The 17,186-nt window shown below is 51.6% G+C and overlaps 2 protein-coding genes across 6 annotated transcripts; both read right to left on the bottom strand.

Moving 5' to 3' along the window:
- Positions 1-4,053: 4,053 nt before the first annotated feature.
- On the bottom strand, positions 4,054-6,363 carry LOC129131797 (sushi, nidogen and EGF-like domain-containing protein 1). The gene is made up of 5 exons (XM_077192463.1): positions 6,270-6,363; positions 5,799-5,989; positions 5,043-5,330; positions 4,758-4,895; positions 4,054-4,335 (listed from the first exon to the last, which is right to left on the bottom strand). Exons 1-5 carry the CDS (start codon positions 6,361-6,363, stop codon positions 4,054-4,056), a joined length of 993 nt encoding a protein of 330 aa, XP_077048578.1.
- A 2,455-nt stretch (positions 6,364-8,818) lies between these two features.
- Positions 8,819-16,882, bottom strand: LOC143696358 (alpha-tectorin-like). Of its 5 annotated transcripts, XM_077192501.1 has the most exons (4): positions 15,625-16,882; positions 14,164-14,360; positions 9,678-9,782; positions 8,819-9,189 (listed from the first exon to the last, which is right to left on the bottom strand). In XM_077192501.1, the coding sequence occupies exons 1-4, from the start codon at positions 16,013-16,015 to the stop codon at positions 9,142-9,144; spliced, it is 741 nt and encodes a 246-aa protein (XP_077048616.1). In that variant the 5' UTR covers positions 16,016-16,882; the 3' UTR covers positions 8,819-9,141. The 5 variants fall into 5 exon arrangements, 1 of the variants encoding a protein (XP_077048616.1); XR_013185785.1 differs by lacking the exons at positions 8,819-9,189; positions 9,678-9,782 and adding an exon at positions 11,538-13,835 and having other exon boundaries at positions 14,164-16,882; XR_013185786.1 differs by lacking the exons at positions 8,819-9,189; positions 9,678-9,782 and having other exon boundaries at positions 11,538-14,360; positions 15,173-16,882.
- Between the last annotated feature and the right edge of the window lie 304 nt (positions 16,883-17,186).

Genomic DNA, 17,186 nt, shown 5'->3' with positions numbered 1-17,186 from the left:
TCTACCACTGGACAGCAAGGAAGGAGTTGACTGACAAGGCTCTAGGAGGGGCTAGAGATATAAAAGGTGAAACATTCATCTTGAAGAGGAGCCAGCCACGTGGTGGGCAGCGATGAGGGCAGTTCCAAGGCCTGCTTTTCCTTATTTAGTCCTTTTCTTGTATTTTTGTTAAGGTTTAATAAACCCTTTAAATTTTTAAGTGAACAGTCGTTTCTCACAGTGTGGTCTTGGCTGAGTGCCAATATGCACATGGCCATAATACCCTTTTCTCTATGGTCCTTGTCTCCTCTTGTCCTTTATTAAATTTTTTTAAATTTTCACAGGAGAGTGAACATGTTTTTCACAAAGTCACAACACCCATGCTGGACAACCAGGAGGCTCTTAAACAAATACTCTTCATCTTAAGCAAACTGCCTTAGAATGCTGCAATAGTTAAGCCGCAATAGTTAAGCCTTTCCAACAGTTACAGTGAAATCTGGGTTCCAAAAAGGCAATTTTTTTCCAGAACAAAAAGCTGCAAAGTGCACACAAAAGTGTGAAGCTGCGATACCTCTGACTGTGGATCTCCCTATATCCCCTTTGCGAGGAGGCTCCGTGAGCAGCACCAGCAGTCCTGAGGGCCCAGCTCCCTCTGCAGGTGTGTGCCCCAGAGACATTTCCCAGCCAGGCACCAGAGGCTGCCTAGAACCTGCACAGCAACAGAAGCTTTTTACAAGCCCACAAAAAAAAAAAAAATTAAATCAACTCTTAAAGTATCTTGAAGGAAAACACCATCTGTAACACACCATACAGCATGTTATAAATGATCAGCCAGAAATCCAAATTAATAAATGCAAAAGATTTTATTTTCGCGACCAAAATATGGTCATCAAAAACCCACAGCCAAAGAGACAGCATTGAGCCCGGGAATGGCGCTGGGTGAACACAGATCCGACCTCTATCGCATCGGATCTCCCTCTGTTCACGCATGCCGCTTCCAGTGAGGCTGTTTTTTATGCCTGAGGCAGAGGTACCCCGATTTCTTTTGTAACCCTGTATATGCATGAAAGTTTCTTTCACTGTGCAGGGCTGGACAATCGCTATTTCCTGAGTAGTAGCAAGCACTGATCATGTCAGGGGAAGTGGCATGTTCAGACGTCTCTCTCTTGACGACTTTGGTTATCTTGATTGATGGTATCTATCAAGTGATGATCACCCTTGGATGGCCTCGGAGGCGGCCGTTCATCACGCTGGCCACGTCTATTCATAGGTAAACTAGGCGCTATTCTGCTGCCTTCGGGAATTTCGAAATTCCGGAGTAGTTATCTATCCCTGGGCTGCTTGTGGTCAGAGACTCGTTGGATTTTATAATTTTATAACATACATTCTCTCCTTGAGCATGACTTACTTTATAACATATATTACACTGCACATGGTTTTAAAATAGTTTCCCACTGAGTGTTTGAAAATGTTTCAACAAGTCTCCATCAGCCTTTTTCCTCCCAGCACAGTTCAGCCCAGACCTCCAAGCCCGGCCAGGCTCCTCCTGGCCACAACCGGGCCGGGCCGCTCGCCCCGGAGCCCGCTGCAGAGACGGTGCCGGCCCGGCCACACGGACCCGCCTGCGCCGGGGGCCGAGCGCAGCCCGAGCAGCCTAGCACAGCCCTCGCAGCCGCTCCCGGCCCCCAAGGCACCTGCTCTCTTCTCACAGCCCGGCACTCCCCAGGAAGGCTCCAGGGAGGCACCCAGCAGGCGCTGCCGCGGCACCGGGAATCACTGCGCTCTCTCAGCAGCGCCCCGCGGCCGCAGTGTCCAGCTCCGCTCCAGGGCAGCGCGGCCGCTCCTCCTGCGGCTTCTGCGGCACCGCTGCGGCCTCGGGCAGCCGCTTCCAGCTCCCACAGCTCGCCTAGGGCCGCTCTTCCCATGCCGGAGCTGTGCCAGCGCTCCAAGCACCGAGAGGGGCTTGAAACCGCTTTGCTTAGGTTGAAAAACCTCAAGAGACCCTTCCGGCCCTCCTTACGGGCCCCCGAGGGACTCCAACCCTGAGTTATTCCCTCGGATCGGGACAAAATGCTGCCCCAGGGGAGGGACTTTGAACTCCCACCTACGGCTGCTCCCTGCCCTAAAGATCCCGGGAGCTGCCCCCGTGCCGCAGATGGGAGTTTGGGACAGGGAGGCTCCCCCGGGCCCCGGTGCTAATGTTTAGCCCGGAGTCTCTCGCTGTTCCCGACTCCCTCACAGTCCCCGGTGACCGGGTTCCCCCCGCCCGGCGCCGCAGGGCCCCGAGCTCATGGTCAGAAAAGGATCAGTGTCCATTCCCGACCCCTTGCCGAAGACCCTGGCCATTCCCCACCCTGGCACAACCTGCAGCTCCCACCGCAGCTGCCCCGAGGCGGGCACCGGGGGTTCCGCTATGAGGCCCGGGTACCTCCAACAGGGATGGAAAAGAAACCGGTTCATGAGGATTCCTCTGCAGACATCTCAGTGAAGGTCACCCTCGCCACCTCCTGAGCCATAAGGCCACAGACAAGTTTCAGATACAGATCTCTGTCCAGAGCTGCCAGGGGAGGGAGGGAGGGAGGGAAGCCATGGGATAATCACGGTCCTGAAGGCAGTGCCTGGACTTGGTGTTGATACTATTTTACAGACAGCTGTGACTGTCTCTGGACATTAATTCTCATGCTCAGTCTATTCTTTCAGATCTTTCTTGAAGTGGGTTGGAGGCTTTGGGGGTCTTGAGTGGTCACTTCTCCTCCCCACTAGATCAATCTTTGGTGGACAGATCCTGCCCTTTCCTGTGCTGATGCTGTCTTTAGTTTGTTGTGTCTCCAGGGACTAGAAAAAGGATGTTAGTGCCAGAAAAGTGGTGCCCTAGCCTCACATGGCCCCTTCCACAGTCACATCAGGTTCTTGCTTCTTCACCAACAGTCCTTGGATGGCTCTCCGTGTTTGAGACATCTCCATCAGCCCCCTCTCTTCTGGGCTCCTCCCCATACCAATGATAAGCTGCTCCTAAGTGATCTTGGTGTCAGTTAATAAACAGATCTTCGAAAGTGTAACTAATTTAGAAAGTAAACCTGACCCCTTTGTCTTCACCAAAGATCTGTAAAAAAGGACAGGGCTGGTGTAAAGCAAAATAGGGCTTAATATTGAATCACTTTAGAAGTTCCTCTGCACCATCCCTGCACCCTGGACTGAAAAACATTTCTCACTAAAAATCTAGCACTGCATTAGTATCAGTGACATCCTGCCCCCAAAAGGATAACTACAGATACTAATACTGAAAAGTTAGGCTACTCCAATATTAAATTAAAGCTTACAGTGATTTAATAAAAGCATCCTGAACCTCTGACTCTAACAATAACCCCTAATCTAACTCTAACCTACCCAAACTGTAAGTCCTAGACCTACACCTAACCAAACCACAGCCCTAACCCTAACCACTAACCCCTAACCCCTAACTGTAACCTCTAACCCTAACTGTAACACAAACCCTTTCCTTTACTCTGCCCTTGGTTTCAGTGTTGGGGCCCTTGGCTGGGCTGGTGATGTCCAGGTCATGCTACACCTCTGTGCAACCCAGGTGTTGTCCAGGTGGAGTGCTGTATTGTAGCAGGTGTTATCCAGGTGGATCCACACCTGTGTGGAACTCAGGTGTTGTCCAGGTGTAACACTATGTAGGAGTGTGTGAGCTAGGTGCTGTCCAGGTGTAGTGCATTTTGCATCAGATGTTATCCAGATGTATCTATGCCACACATCTTTGTGACTCAGGTGTATGTCTGTCACATCCATGTCCAACCCAGATGTTTTTGCCTCTCACTGACAATTTCCCTCCCCAGCTAATTCCATCACCTTCATGGGAACAAGTGGGGATGCATACACATTTCAGACATGACATCTGTGTTGCTGCCTACATGCATCTGTGTACACACAGCTGATACAGGTGTTGCTCATTGGGTATTTATTGCTGTTTCCATCATAATGCAGCCTTCGTGGGACCACGTCCTTCAGTGGGGGGTGAGGTGAGGGCAGTTAGGCAACCCCCCTACCCCGAATGTCCCAGGTGTCACCTGCTCATGACCCACAGACATACACCTGCTCCTCTGTGGTCTTGGGGGGGTTGGGGGATACTGAGAGGATCTTGTGGGGTGGCAATGGACTCCAGGGGGCCTCAGGGGTCTTTGACAGGGTGCCAGGAGTCTCGGGGGGTCCCTCAGTGGCCTTGAAGTGGTCAACACGGAAAGCCCAGCGCCCCGGGACCCCCAGGTTGCTGCGGTGGCTGAGGGTCTGCACTGCAGGTGTGCGTGATCCTGGCACATTGTAGTAGTGGACATCATCTCCACTGTTGAACCCAGCCTGCAGGAGGGAAGATGAGGGAAGAGGGGGGAACATGAAGGGAGGGGAACAGGGGGATGGGAGAAGGTGGGGGGTAAATTTTGCCCAAATTCCCGTTGAATTTTACCAAAAATGAGATTCATTTCACCCCAAATACACTTCATTCCACCTAAATACCTCTGATTTCAGACCAAATCTCCCTGATTTCACTACAAATTAGTTAATTCTACCCCAAATTCCCTTAAATCCTACTTAAAACCACCCTAATTTCACCCCAAATCCCTTTAATCCCACCCAAATCTCCTTCATTCCACCCCAAAATGCTTTACCCCCCTCAAGCCCAAAATCCCTCCTAGCTGAGTGTCCCCCATCCCTTGGACTGTCCTCATCTGCACAGGGATGTCCCCATGCCCAGTGTCTCCTCTGCCTTTCTGTGTCTCCACCTGTGCAGGGATGCCCCCCAGGCCAGTGTGGGGATCCCCCTGGTTAGCAATGCCAGTTGTCCACTGCAAGTCTCCGTAGTTGAGCAGGACAAAGCACGTGACACCATCTGAGGCCAGCACAGCCTGGAAGGTGTTCACCTGCAGAGGGACATTGTCACCATGTTACCATCACCCCCAGCTATGTCTCCATCCCTGTGTCCCCAAACCATTGGTGCCACCATGGTTAGGGACATCATGGTTGAAGGTCAAGATATTTGAGCCCCCCCACCTTGCCCCATATCCCACCTTGTCTGAGGCAGCCCCAAAATAGGCCACACGGTCCCAGGTGGCCACGAATGCCCAGGTCGGCTGTGGGGGCTGGTCTCCAGGTGGCACAGCAGGTGCCAGGTCCTGGGCCAGGCGTGCCAGCAGCTGGGGGTCCCGGCTCTGCCGGTAGAAGACATCTCCTCCCAGACGGGTGTCCACATCAGCCCAGTAAGGTGCCACAAAGGGGCGATGGCCTGGCAGTGGGAAGGGCTGGGGGGTGAACTCCGGGACCATTGTCCCAAAGGACACCACACCATTGTTGTTCACCTGCAGGCAAAGGTCACCCATGGCACACACCTGGGTGGCACCAACCACAGTGACCCTGCATGGTGGTCCCAGGTACAGTGTCACCCCAGTCATGGGGATCTCAACTATGGTGGTCCCTGTCATGGTGGCCTCAACTGTGATGACCCCCAACCTCCAGTCAGTCAATGCAGAAGCTCCCAGTATGAGCCTGGGAGCCCCAGGTCACCCCAGAATCTACCATTATAGGGCTGGAACCCCAAAACCACCTGAGGGCTCCATAGGTGTGCCCAGTGTCTTCAGGGACCCCCATGAGTATCCCTCATGTACCCAGGGGTCCCCACTCACCAATGTAGTCAAGGAGGAGGAAGAAGAGGTGACATCAACTCTGGTGGCTGCATCCAACTTGTCACCCTCCCCTTGGTGTCACCCTCCATCTGTGTTACCCACCAAATGCCACCTCCCCCATGTTCCCCTGGTCACATGACCCACATAGAGTGAGCGGTGGGCACGTCCAAAGAAGGAGAAGTTTTCCTGCAGGAAGATCTCAGGGCTTGTCCCATCGTCCTCATGGTGGGTGGCCTCATCCCCCACCTCTGGTCCGAAGGGGTACAGGACCGTATCTGGGGACACACACCTGTCACACACCTGGGACACACACCCAGTGGCACACAGGATGCCACCTGGGGAACACACCCAATGGCGCCTCGGACCTCCCAGTGTGGAGTTGGGACCTTCCAGTATGGGCCTGGGGTTCCCCATTTAGGTCAGGGACCCCCAGTGTCACCCCACAACCTCCCAGTGTGGGCATGGGGCCTGCTGGTAGGAGACTGGGATGTCCCAGTATGGAGCTGGGATATCCCAGTATGGGGCTGAGACCTCCTGGTGTGGGACTGGGACCTTCAGAGCCTACCAGTATGGGGCTGGCACCTCCCCAGTATAAGTCTGGGACCCCAAACTCACCCAGGGGCCCCACAGGGGTCCCCAATGTCTCCAGGGGTCCCCACTCCTCTGCGTGGCTGAGGAGGAGGAGGATGACGACGGGGGAGACCTTCATGTGTCCAGGCCTGGGGGAGTGTGAGGGGATCCCCTATCAACCATGTCCTCAGGTCCCCTGTGACCGCTCCATCTTCCCCATGTCCCCAGAGTCTCCATATCCCCCCATGCCCCTCCATGTCTCCTCCAATGTCCTCAGTGTCCCCAGTGACCCCCCACCATGTCCCTTTGTCCTTCCTATGCCCCTCATGCCCCCCCTCCATGCCCCCCCTCCATATCCCCATGTCCCCTCATGTGCCCCATGTCTCGTGTGTCCTCACTGGCCTCCCGAATTCCCCTGTGTCCACTATGTCCCACGTGTGCCCCCATGTCCCATATGGCCCCATATCGCCCATGCCCACCAGTGTCCCCACTCACTGCACTCCCATGGTCCCAGTCTGTCCCAGTGCTGTCACTGGAGCCACTTTATGCCCAGGGAGGGGACAGGCTGGGGGTGGGGGATGACATGGGACACCCCCAGGTGGCACCACCCAGGGCCCCAGGCAGTTCCGTCTCTGCCCAGACTGCAACTGGGGGGGACTGGAATGGACTGGGATGGACTGGGGAGGACACTGAGGTGGGGGCTGGGATGTGCTGGGGGACACTGGGAAGGCTGGAGGGGACACTGGCAGGGGGCATTGGGTGTGACAAGGATTCAGTGGGAGGCACTGGGGGGGCTACAGGAACATACTGGAAGACACTGAGAATGTTGGAGGGGCACTGGGGAGGGAAACTGGGAGGGACTGAGATGCACTGGGAGGCACTGGGGGATGCTGGGACATACTGGGGGGGGCACTGCAAGGCTTAAGAGGGCACTGGGGGGACACTGAGTGACACTGGGATGCAGGAGGAGTGACCAGGAGGGACTGGGACAAACTGGGAGGGATTTGGGAACACCATGGGGAATAGTGGGGGAGGACTGGAATGCACTGGGAGGGACTGGGGACAATGGGAGTGTACTGGGGCTAGTTGAGGGGGGCTGGAAGAGACTGGGGGGGTGTCCTGGTTCAGGGCAAATTTGGGAGAGAAAAGCATTATACAGTCAACCCAGGACAGGGGAGTAGGAGGCTGTTATACTGGGAGATACTGGGAGGCACATGGGGGGACTGCGGGGTGGGTATTGGCATGTACTGGGAGGAACTGGGGATACTGGTGAGGGGTCACCTCCAGGTGTGCCGCAGCACACACCTCCCCTGTGGACTCGGATGTCCGGGAACCCCCTCGCCTCCCCCTCCCCGGCACCAAACATCCGGGTGCCCCGCCGCCCTTCCCTCCCCGTGGGACTCCGGCGTTGGGAAATATTGACCGACGGGGGGCGGGGGAAGGGGGGACACGGAACCGCCCGCGGCAGAACAAGGTGGGACCAGCCCCCCCCCTCTCCCCACTGCCCCCCAGCATATTCCCACACTCCTGTTTTCCCAGAATTCCCAAGATTTTATCCCGCATCACCCAAACGCAAACGGCGTTTTCTGTCAGGTTTTATTTTGAGGGCGAAAGCATAGATCTGAGACTTCTAAAATTCCGGGTTTTCCGGCTCTGAGGCTGTTTGAGGCTGACGTCAGTGATAGGGCGCAGCTACCCAGGTGAAATGTCAATTTTCCACATCACTGGATGGGAAGAAAGGCAAAATCCAGGGGGACTTTTTGGTAGTTTCCCCCAATTTAGGGGTATTTTCCCCCATTTCTGGACTTGTTATGCCCATTTTTGAACTCTTTCCCCCCTGTTGTTGGCCTCTTTCCCCAGTTTATGAGGCTCTTCCCCCTTTTTTATTCACTTTTCCCCTGTTTTGGACTCTTTTCCCCCCACCTTGTCTTGTGCTTCTCTGCCAGTCCTCTTCCCCCCTTTGTGGGGGGCTCTTTCCCCCGTTTCTGGTGTCTCTCTTTTTTGTCTTTTTCCCTGTTTTTTGTGCTCTTGCTCACTTTTTAATATTCCTTTCCCCCATTTTGGGGTCCTTCATTAATTTTTGGTTTCTTTTCCCATCCCTTTGAGTTTTTATTCTAATTTGGGGGATTCTTCCCGCATTTTTCCTCCCTATTTTCTCCTTTTTTGATATCTTTTCCACTTGTCTAAGTTCTTTTCCTCTATTGGCTCCTTTCCTCATTTACAGGTCTCTTTTCTCATCTTTTGGGGTTATTTCCTGCCCCCCCCCCCCCCGTGCTCTTGCTCCCTTTTTTTTGGTCTCTTTTCCTGAATTTTGGGGTCTTTGGAAAGCTAAACTTTCCCCAGTTTTGGCTCTTCCCCTCCTTTTTGGTCTCCTTTCCCATCTTTTTGGGGCTTTTTTTCTCCCTTTTGGGGAACTCCTTTCCCCCTTTTTGTTCTCTTTTCCATCTTTTGAGCATACTTTCCCTTTTTTAGGGGAGATTCTTTCCCTCTTTTTTAGGCTATTTTCTCCCCTTTTTTGGCACTGTTCCCCTAGTGCCACCCCAAGACACCCAAATCCCCCCAGTCCCTGTCCCCCAGTGTCCCCCTGGTGTCACCCACCTGGGTGATTGTGGATGTGACAGCCTGGTCACATCTAGATAGAGAGAAAGCTAGATAAGTTTTCCCAGAATTGGTCTGTGGAGCTGTAGGGAGCTGGAGACAAACAATGATAGCCAAATATTAAAACAGCCTGCAGGTGGTTTTTTTCTGTTTTTCTCATAAGATTGTTTACAAATGGATGTCTTGTTAATTATCCAATTAGGTGAAATGTATTGATTAAGTGACCAATCAGGTGCCCACGTCACCCCTGCGGCGCCCAGTTCCACCAGGAATCCCGGGGTTCGACTGATCCGGAGGGTTGTTTGCGTCTCCGTGATGGTCAACGGTCCCGGGAACTCCGTGGGCAGGGGCTGGGGACCCTGTTGAGCTGGAGAACACCGAATTAAGGGAAAAAAGGGGATTTGGGGTGATACAGGGGTGAAGGGTAGTTGGAGGAATCTGGGTGGAAAAGAGGGAGTTTGTGGAAAAATTATGGGATGCATCAAGGCATGGTGGGGGTAGGATGAGGGACAACCCATGGTGGTGCTTCTCTGACATGAAATTAGGAGAATAAAGAGCAATTTTGGTCAAAATTATGGGGTGGGTCAATTTATGGATCTCTCTTAGCGAAGCACACAGGCTTCACTGGCAGGAAACTGGGAGCAGAATAGAACAATCTGGGGCAAAATTAAGGTAAGAACATCCTGTGGTGCTGGTGGGATGGGACAACCCATGTGGACTCTTACCTGGTCTGAAATTAGGGAAAAAATATTGGGTTTTTTTTCAAATTAAAATGAAGGTCAGAAGGACATTTAGGGTGACAACATGTAGTGGTGACAACATCTTTGGGTGCCAGCCAGGATGGTGACAACTTACCCAGACCTTCCTGTTCTTCCGCATGGTGATGAGGCCGTGGAGGGTGGAGAGGTGAAGTGCCACCACTGCCAGCTGGTCCCCAACATCCCTGATCTCCCTCAGCAACTGGAACCACACAGGGTCCCAGGGGTCACACGCTGGCCACCACATAGATGCCAGTGGCTAGGGTGGCCCTGATGATGCTGTCAAAGGTGATGAAGCGAGTGGCAGGGACAGGGTGCAGTGCCCCAGGTGTGCGATGCAGGTGTGGGTGCTGTCATGGAGGCTGCAGGTGTGGCTGAAGGGACAAGTGAAGGGGTGGCACTGGAAGCCCCCAGGCCCCCAGCAGGTGGAGGACTGGGAGCAGTCAGAGGTCAGGATGGTCTCAGTGATCTGTTTTCCATGGATAAAATGTGGAAAGTGAGGAAAAGTGGCCTAAAATGACCAAAAAATGGGGATGAGGTCTCATGGGAGGGAGGGAGGGAGGGAGGGAGGGATGGGGCCCATGGCTCCCATATCCCCTATGTGTCTTCATATCCTCAATGGGTGCCCATGGGGATCACTAACATGTCCCCAGCATGTGGCCATGTCCCCACACACCCCCATGTCCCCCATGGGGGAACTGGGACCTGCCGGGTGACACTGGGAACACTGCTGAAGACAGAGGGAGACACTGGGAAGGACACTAAATTCCCCCACTAAGAAGCATTGGGAGGCACTGTGGGGGGAACAGAGACAAATTTGGAGGGATTGGGAATGCTGTGGGGGAAATTTGGGGAGGACTCGAATACCTTGGTAGGGACTGTGGACAATACAGGGAATACTGGGGGAGACTGGAGGGGAGGACAGACCCTGAGGTCTCTCACCCCTGGGCTAAAGCAGGATCCACTGGGGGATGTGTTTGGGGAAAGTGGGACGCACAGGGAGAAATGGTGATGTGGGGGATGCTGTACTGTACTGGCAGGGACTGGGGACACTATGGGAGGCACACTGAAGGCACAGGAACAGACTGTCCCTGTGTGCCGAAAGATGAGTCAACGAGGCAAACATCCAGTCTGGATGAGCAACAAGGTTTTGAAGGAACTTAGAAATAAAAAAAAGATATATCATCTTTTAAAGGAGGGACTGATTTCCCAGGAAGTATTTAAGGGAGCTGCTGGGGCATGTAGAAAAATAATCAGGGAGGCCAAAGCTCAGTTTGAACTTAACTTGGCAACTTCTGTTAAAAATAATAAAAAAAGTTTTTACAAATATATTAATGGTAAAAGGAAGGGTACAACCAACCTCTGTTCCTTATTGGATGAGGCAGGCAGCCTAGTAACTAAAGATGAGGAAAAGGCAGAAATGCTTAATCCCTTCTTCGCCTCAGTCTTTAGTGGTAAGACAGCTTGTCCTCAAGACAAGTGTCCTCAGGGGTTGGTAGGTGGTACCAGGGAGCAAAATGGTCCTCTTGTTATCCAAGAAGAGGCAGTCAGAGAACTGCTGGGACACTTGGATATATATAAATCAATGGGACCAGGTGGGATCCATCCTAGGGTGATGAGGGAGCTGGCAGATGAGCCTGCAAATCTGCGCTCCATCATTTATCAAGACTTGTGGTTTGCTGATGAGGTTCTAGATGATTGGAAACTGGCCAATGTGACACCTATTTACAAAAAAAGGTAGGAAGGATTGATCCTTGTAATTACAGGCCAGTTAGCCTGACCTCAGTACCAGGTGAGATAATGGAGCAGTTCATACTGAGTACTATCACACAGCACTTACAGGATGGCCAGGTGTCATGTTTTGAGGCTGGTGCAATGCCAGTGCCCCCCTGAAAATACATTCTCCCTGGTGTCTGCTGTGAGATGTGACCAGGAATAGAGCAAAGCGGGCTCCAACTTAGGAATAAAGAAGAGAAAACTTTATTAACCTACAACTATATGTAAAAAGAAACACACAGAAAGAATGAAAACCTTCCAAAAACGTTCCTCCTACCCCCACCAAATTTCCAATACATCCATACCTCAGATCACCAACTCTCAGTCCATCACCACCCTTTAGATAATCAATTCTCAGTTCATCAAGGAGTGAAGAGTCCCTCTTGTGCCATAGGCTTCCCCTGGAAACACAGTGGAGACCTCTTGTGTTTCCTGTCACATGTGGCACCGCCTGGAGATCATTTGCCATCGTGACCTCTTCCATGTGCAGTGCTCTCAGAGCTGCTTCTAGGGTTTTTCCTTTTAAGGGTGCTTTGTCCAGTTCCAAAAAAAGTGCACAGTCTCTCACTTTCGGGACACCTGTCCCCCCCAAATTTCACCCCCTGTGGCCAAGGGGTCTCAAGAACAGAGATCTTCCCCTCCACTGAAGATGGAGGGCACCACTACCCTCCTCACCCGTTGCCTCTGTTCACACACTCCTTCACATAACAACACTGAGCTCTCTTGGCTCCGAGCCATTGCCTCCCCCTAGATGCAGTCTCTGTGTCACAGGAAAAATGGTTCTGTCCATGATTATACAAGAAAAGTCCAGCCAAAGACCACTCCAGCATCTCCTCCCACCTAAGATCCTTCTCCACTTGTCTCATGGCCCATTTCCTCTTATCTCTATCTCTCTTCTCATTCAGCTCCAGGAGGATTGGCATTTGTAAGGCTTCCATCATCCAAGAAAAGGGTTAAAAATCTCAGGCTCTGCTGTCCAGAACTCCCACACTGCCCTGCCAAGTGCCCCCCCCCCCCCCCCCCTTCTCCTTCTCAGCCGGCCTGCTATCAAATTTCAAGGTGGTACAAACACAGAGACCGACTCTCCCCCTCTCTCTCTCTCTCCTGGGGGGGGGGGGGGGGGCGGGGGGCGGGGGGTGGCTGCTCGATGACTCTCCAGTGTCCTCCACCCTTCCATCCTCAAGGGCCTCTTCACCTCCCTTCTCTGTCCAAGGCCCTGGCCTACCTCACCCGGCCGCATGGCTTCCCGTCCCCTGCCCAGCCACAGCAGCTGGGCAAGGGAGGTATGAACCTTTCCCTGACCGGAACCAAGAGAAGGTTTTCCTGGGAGTTCTCTGCTTTTAAGCCCCTGTGTTCTCAGAGGCGTATCCATGTCCTCGCTGGCCACACCAGGTGTTAATATTCAAATCTGAGCACCTATTGGTTTGACCACAGCATCCCAAAAAACCCACTTCTTCTCAAACCATAAACCCGCTTCTTCTCAAACCATGACACCAGGGTATCAGACCCAGTCAGCATGGGTTTACAAAGGGTAGGTCATGTCTGATCAACCTGGTGTCCTTCTGTGACCAGGTGACCCGCCTGGTGGATGCAGAAAGGCTGTGGATGTTGTGTATCTGGACTCCAGCAAAGCCTTTGGCACTGTCCCACAGCACACTCCTGGAGAAGCTGGCAGTCCATGGCTTGGACAGGAGCACTCTTTGATGGGCTAGGAACTGGCTGGATGGCTGGCCTAGAGAGGGATGGTGAACGGTGCTGCATCCAGCTGAGAGCCAATCACCAGTGGTGTCCCTCTGGGGTTTGTACTGGGATCAGTTCTATTTAATATTGTTATAGACGACACGGACGAGGGGATTTAATCTTTCATTAGTAAATTTGTACACGACACTAAGCTGGGAGCTTGTGTTGATGTATTGGAAGGAAGGATGGCTCTGCAGAGAGACTAAGATCGGTTGGATGGATGGGCAGAGTCCAACAGCATGAAGTTTAATAAGTCTAAGTGCCAAGTTCTACATTTTGGCCACAAAAATACCCTACAACATTACAAGCTGGGGACGGTGTGGCTGGACAGTGTTCAGGCGGAAAGGGACCTGGGAGTGCTGGTTGACAGCCAGTTGAATATGAGCCAGCAGTGTGCCTTGGTGGCTAGGAAGGCCAATGGCATCCTGGCCTGCATTAGGAATGGTGTGGTCTGAAGGAGCAGGAAGGTCATTCTTCCCCTGTACTTGGCACTGGTGAGACCAGGCATCCTGAGTACTGTGTCCAGTTCTGGGCCCCCAATTTAGGAAGGATGTTGAGATGCTTGAGCGTGTCCAGAGGAGGGCAACAAGGCTGGTGAGGGGCTTGGAACACAAGCCCTATGAGGAATGTTTGAAGGAGCTGGAGAAGAAGAGGCTTAGAGGTGACCTTATTGCTCTCTGCAACTTCCTGAAGGGAGCTTGTAGACAGGTGAGGATCGGTCTCTTCCACTGGGCAGCAACTGACAGAACAAGAGGACACAGTCTCAAGCTACGTCAGGAAAAGTATAGGCTGGATATTAGGAAAAAATTTTTCAGCGAAAGAAGTACTGGAATGCTCTTCCCAGGGAGGTGGTAGAATCACCATCTCTGGATGTGTTTAACAAAAGACTGGACGTGGCACTTGCTGCTATAGTTGAGGTGTTAGGGCATAGGTTGGACTTGATGATCTTAGAGATCTCTTCCAACCTCATTATTCTGTGACTCTGTGACCTGGGATCACCATGAGGAACCTGGAAGGAGCTAGGGCTGGAACTGGGCTGTACTGGGAGGCACTGGGACCACACCCACCTGGAAGTAGCGCCCCTGGTGGAGGCAGCCACAGGTCTGGGAGGATGCAGCGGCCCCGTGGAACAGCAGCCCCTCGGCGCACTGACACCCCTCACAGCAGCGCTCACTGCAGGGGGGTGGGGCCGACACACCTGCACAGGTGTGCTCACAGGTGCAGGCACACAGCTGGTAGTGGCTCTTGGTGGGGCAGGTGAGAGCTGGGAAAGGGAGGGAGGAAACAAAGGGGGTCAATGGGGAGCAGTGGGGCTACTGGGGGGTCATCTGGGGTCAATGGGTGTCTCCTGGGATCAATGCCATCCCATCTTTGGGGTGGGTGGTCCCAAGGGAAATCCATGAAAATACGAGATAAAAGAAAAAATGCAGAAAAAATGGCAAAAGTGCAGAAGAATAGGGAAAACAGTGAACAAATTGCAAGGCAAAGGGACATACATGCATACCTTCCCTATAAATAAGGAAAAAAAGGAGAAATGCAGGAAAAAAATACATAAATGTAAAAAAATAGAGGGGAAATGCTGGGGAAAAGTATAAATATAAGAAAACTGAGAGAAAATGCAGAAAAAGAAATACAAATGCATAATACAGAGAAAAATACAGGCAAGAAAAATATGTAACTGCCTAAAAATAGGGGGAAGAAAGGAAATGCAGGGGAAATATGACATAAAAATAGGAGGATGGAAAGGCGAAAAATGCTAGGAAAAGGAGAAAGAAAAATAGGGAAAAATGCAAGAAGGTGTAAATGCATAGGAAATAGGGAAAATGGGGGGGAAATTAATTTTTAAAATGTAAATACATTTAGCCAAGAAAAATAAAGAAAACCCCATGGAAAAAGAGGCAAATGCAGAGGAATATGAGAGAAAGGAAAGCAGATGCAGGAAAAATATAGGTAAGGATATAAAAATAAAAGAAGGAAGAACAAGGAAAAATGAAACAAATCCATAAAAATAGGGGGGAAATGAAGGGAAAAAAGACACAAATTACTAAAAACAGGAAAAAAGGCCAGAAAAAGTACCTTATAGTATTCCCCATCCCAAAGCATCCACATTAATCTTAGGGAATGCATCTGTGTCCGTCACAGACAGAACCCTGGTGGCACTGGCAGCCCTCGATGCATGTTTGGGGGCAGGTTGTGGTATTTTGGGCACAGATGTTGGCACAGGTGTTGGTGCTAAGGGAGTAGGTGCTGTTGACTGGGCAGGTGAGGGCTGGAGTTTTCATGGAATCATGTATTGATTTGGGTTGGAAGGGACCTTAAAGCTCATCCCATCACCATCATCCCATGTCCTGCGTGTCACCACTGTCACCCAGACCCAAACAAGGAACATTCCCCACCTGTGCGCCCCCCAAACTCCAGTATCACCTGGAGATCTTCCCAACTCCAAACAGGTGACATTTGCCCCTGTGCCCTCCCAAATTCACGGCAGAAGGATGATGTCCTCCAAGCCCCCACAGTGACTCTGGCACCTTGGCATGCAGTGACATAGCTCTGGATACTCTGGCACAGGACATGTGTGTCCCCTTCCCTCATACAGTGGTCATGGATGCAGGATTGGGAATATGGGATGGGGTCAATGATGCAATGGCAGGAGCCAAAGGGACCTTCAGGGGCCGTGAGGAGGCCACAGTAGCTGGGTTTTTGCAGGATTGCCACTTCTTCCTCTGTGCATGTGGGACACTCATCCTTGGGACAGGTGTTATCACAAGGTGTATCTGTTGTTTTCCATGTGGATCCAAAGGCTGTTGCATCTGGAGCCAGCTGGCCACTGGAAAGCTGGAAATCATCATTGCATTGGCCATTGTGGTTGCCACAGAAGCCACACAAGCACCCCATGTAGGTCTGGGGGACTGTGACCATCACGTGCTGGACGAGGTCATAGTGGACAATGAGGCTGAAGTCAGTGCGGAGCAGGACACCTGTCCCATGTGGGTAGACCTGGACCTGTCCCTCACTCAGGATGGTGGGGAGATAGTGACAGATGGAATCCACCTGGGATAGAGTAGGAAGAGTCCTCCAGCGAGGAGGTGGGACCAAAAATTTGGGGAAAACACCTTCCAAATAATATTCTGACAGATTTGTGGATCCCACTTGGAAGGAAAAGTTCAGATGAGAAAGGATTAGTCTTGGAGATAGGGTGAGGGCTCCCCTCACCAAGGAAACAGAGTTTCAGGGTTGATAGGAGCTAGAATGAAAAATTTAGGGAAAGCAGGTTCCAACCAAGGTTTTAATGCATTTACAGATCTTGCTTAGAAAGAAAAGTTGGACTGGAATTGGAGATAGGCTGAGGAGTGCCTTCCATCAAAGAAACTCAGTTTGGGGGGATCCCATGAGATTTGGAACATGAAGTGCCTTACCATGATGTCAGCCCATTTTCTGTGTTTCAAGGTCAAGGTGACCCCATAGACTTCCACAGACAATGCTTGGATCCTGGGGACCTTCCCCTTCTGCTGCTCCTCCTTCTAGATTGTGACAATAAATGATGTCACATTGTCACCTGTACTGTCACAGACATCTTTTCACTAAAAATCCCTTCTTTAGGATTTTTCCTTCTGAGAAGCTAAGAGGCCTGAGAGACAGAATGTAAACAATGGTTATCTGCTGCTGTGGAATGCAACAGGTCCACCTGTGATTGGCCCATCTTGGATGGTTATAATGAATGGCCAATCAAGGACCAGGCTATCTCAGACAGAGTCCAAGAGAGCTGCGTTTGTTATCATTTTTTTTATTTTCTATTCTTTTCTATTCTATTCCCAGATGTTAGCATCTGGGAAAACCTGTCCTCCTTTTTCTTTTTAGTATAGTCATAATGTAATATATATATATATCATAAAATAATAAATCAAGCCTTCTGAACATGGAGTCAATATTCTCGTCTCTTCCCTCATCCAAGAATGCCTGTGAACACGGTCACACTGTACCGGTCTGGGTGAGGACATATGAGTAAGTACCAGCGATGTTGAAGGCCATCCCATCAAAGGTGACATAGGTGTGGTCCCTTGTGGCCACACAGGTGCTGGACACCTGCGAG

This window comes from Agelaius phoeniceus, chromosome 33 (assembly GCF_051311805.1).
Source record: "Agelaius phoeniceus isolate bAgePho1 chromosome 33, bAgePho1.hap1, whole genome shotgun sequence".
NCBI classification, from domain to species: Eukaryota; Metazoa; Chordata; class Aves; order Passeriformes; family Icteridae; genus Agelaius; species Agelaius phoeniceus.
Note: the sequence above shows the minus strand (reverse complement) of the source record. Positions and strands in the feature narration are given on the sequence as shown.

What these genes read in the sequence shown, in the direction of transcription:
- LOC129131797 (XM_077192463.1), bottom strand. Translation starts at nt 6,363, where the DNA reads ATGAAGGTCTCCCCCGTCGTCATCCTCCTCCTCCTCAGCCACGCAGAG. An exon ending in GACCCCTGTGGGGCCCCTGG is followed by an intron (nt 5,990 to 6,269) that starts GTGAGTTTGGGG and finishes TGTGTTCCCCAG; the next exon opens with GTGGCATCCTGTGTGCCACT. An exon ending in TTGGGGCTGCCTCAGACAAG is followed by an intron (nt 4,896 to 5,042) that starts GTGGGATATGGG and finishes GTCCCTCTGCAG; the next exon opens with GTGAACACCTTCCAGGCTGT.
- LOC143696358 (XM_077192501.1), bottom strand. Translation starts at nt 16,015, where the DNA reads ATGGTCACAGTCCCCCAGACCTACATGGGGTGCTTGTGTGGCTTCTGT. An exon ending in CTATGTCACTGCATGCCAAG is followed by an intron (nt 14,361 to 15,624) that starts GTGCCAGAGTCA and finishes TCCCTTTCCCAG; the next exon opens with CTCTCACCTGCCCCACCAAG. An exon ending in ACCAGGGGCGCTACTTCCAG is followed by an intron (nt 9,783 to 14,163) that starts GTGGGTGTGGTC and finishes GTGTGGTTCCAG; the next exon opens with TTGCTGAGGGAGATCAGGGA.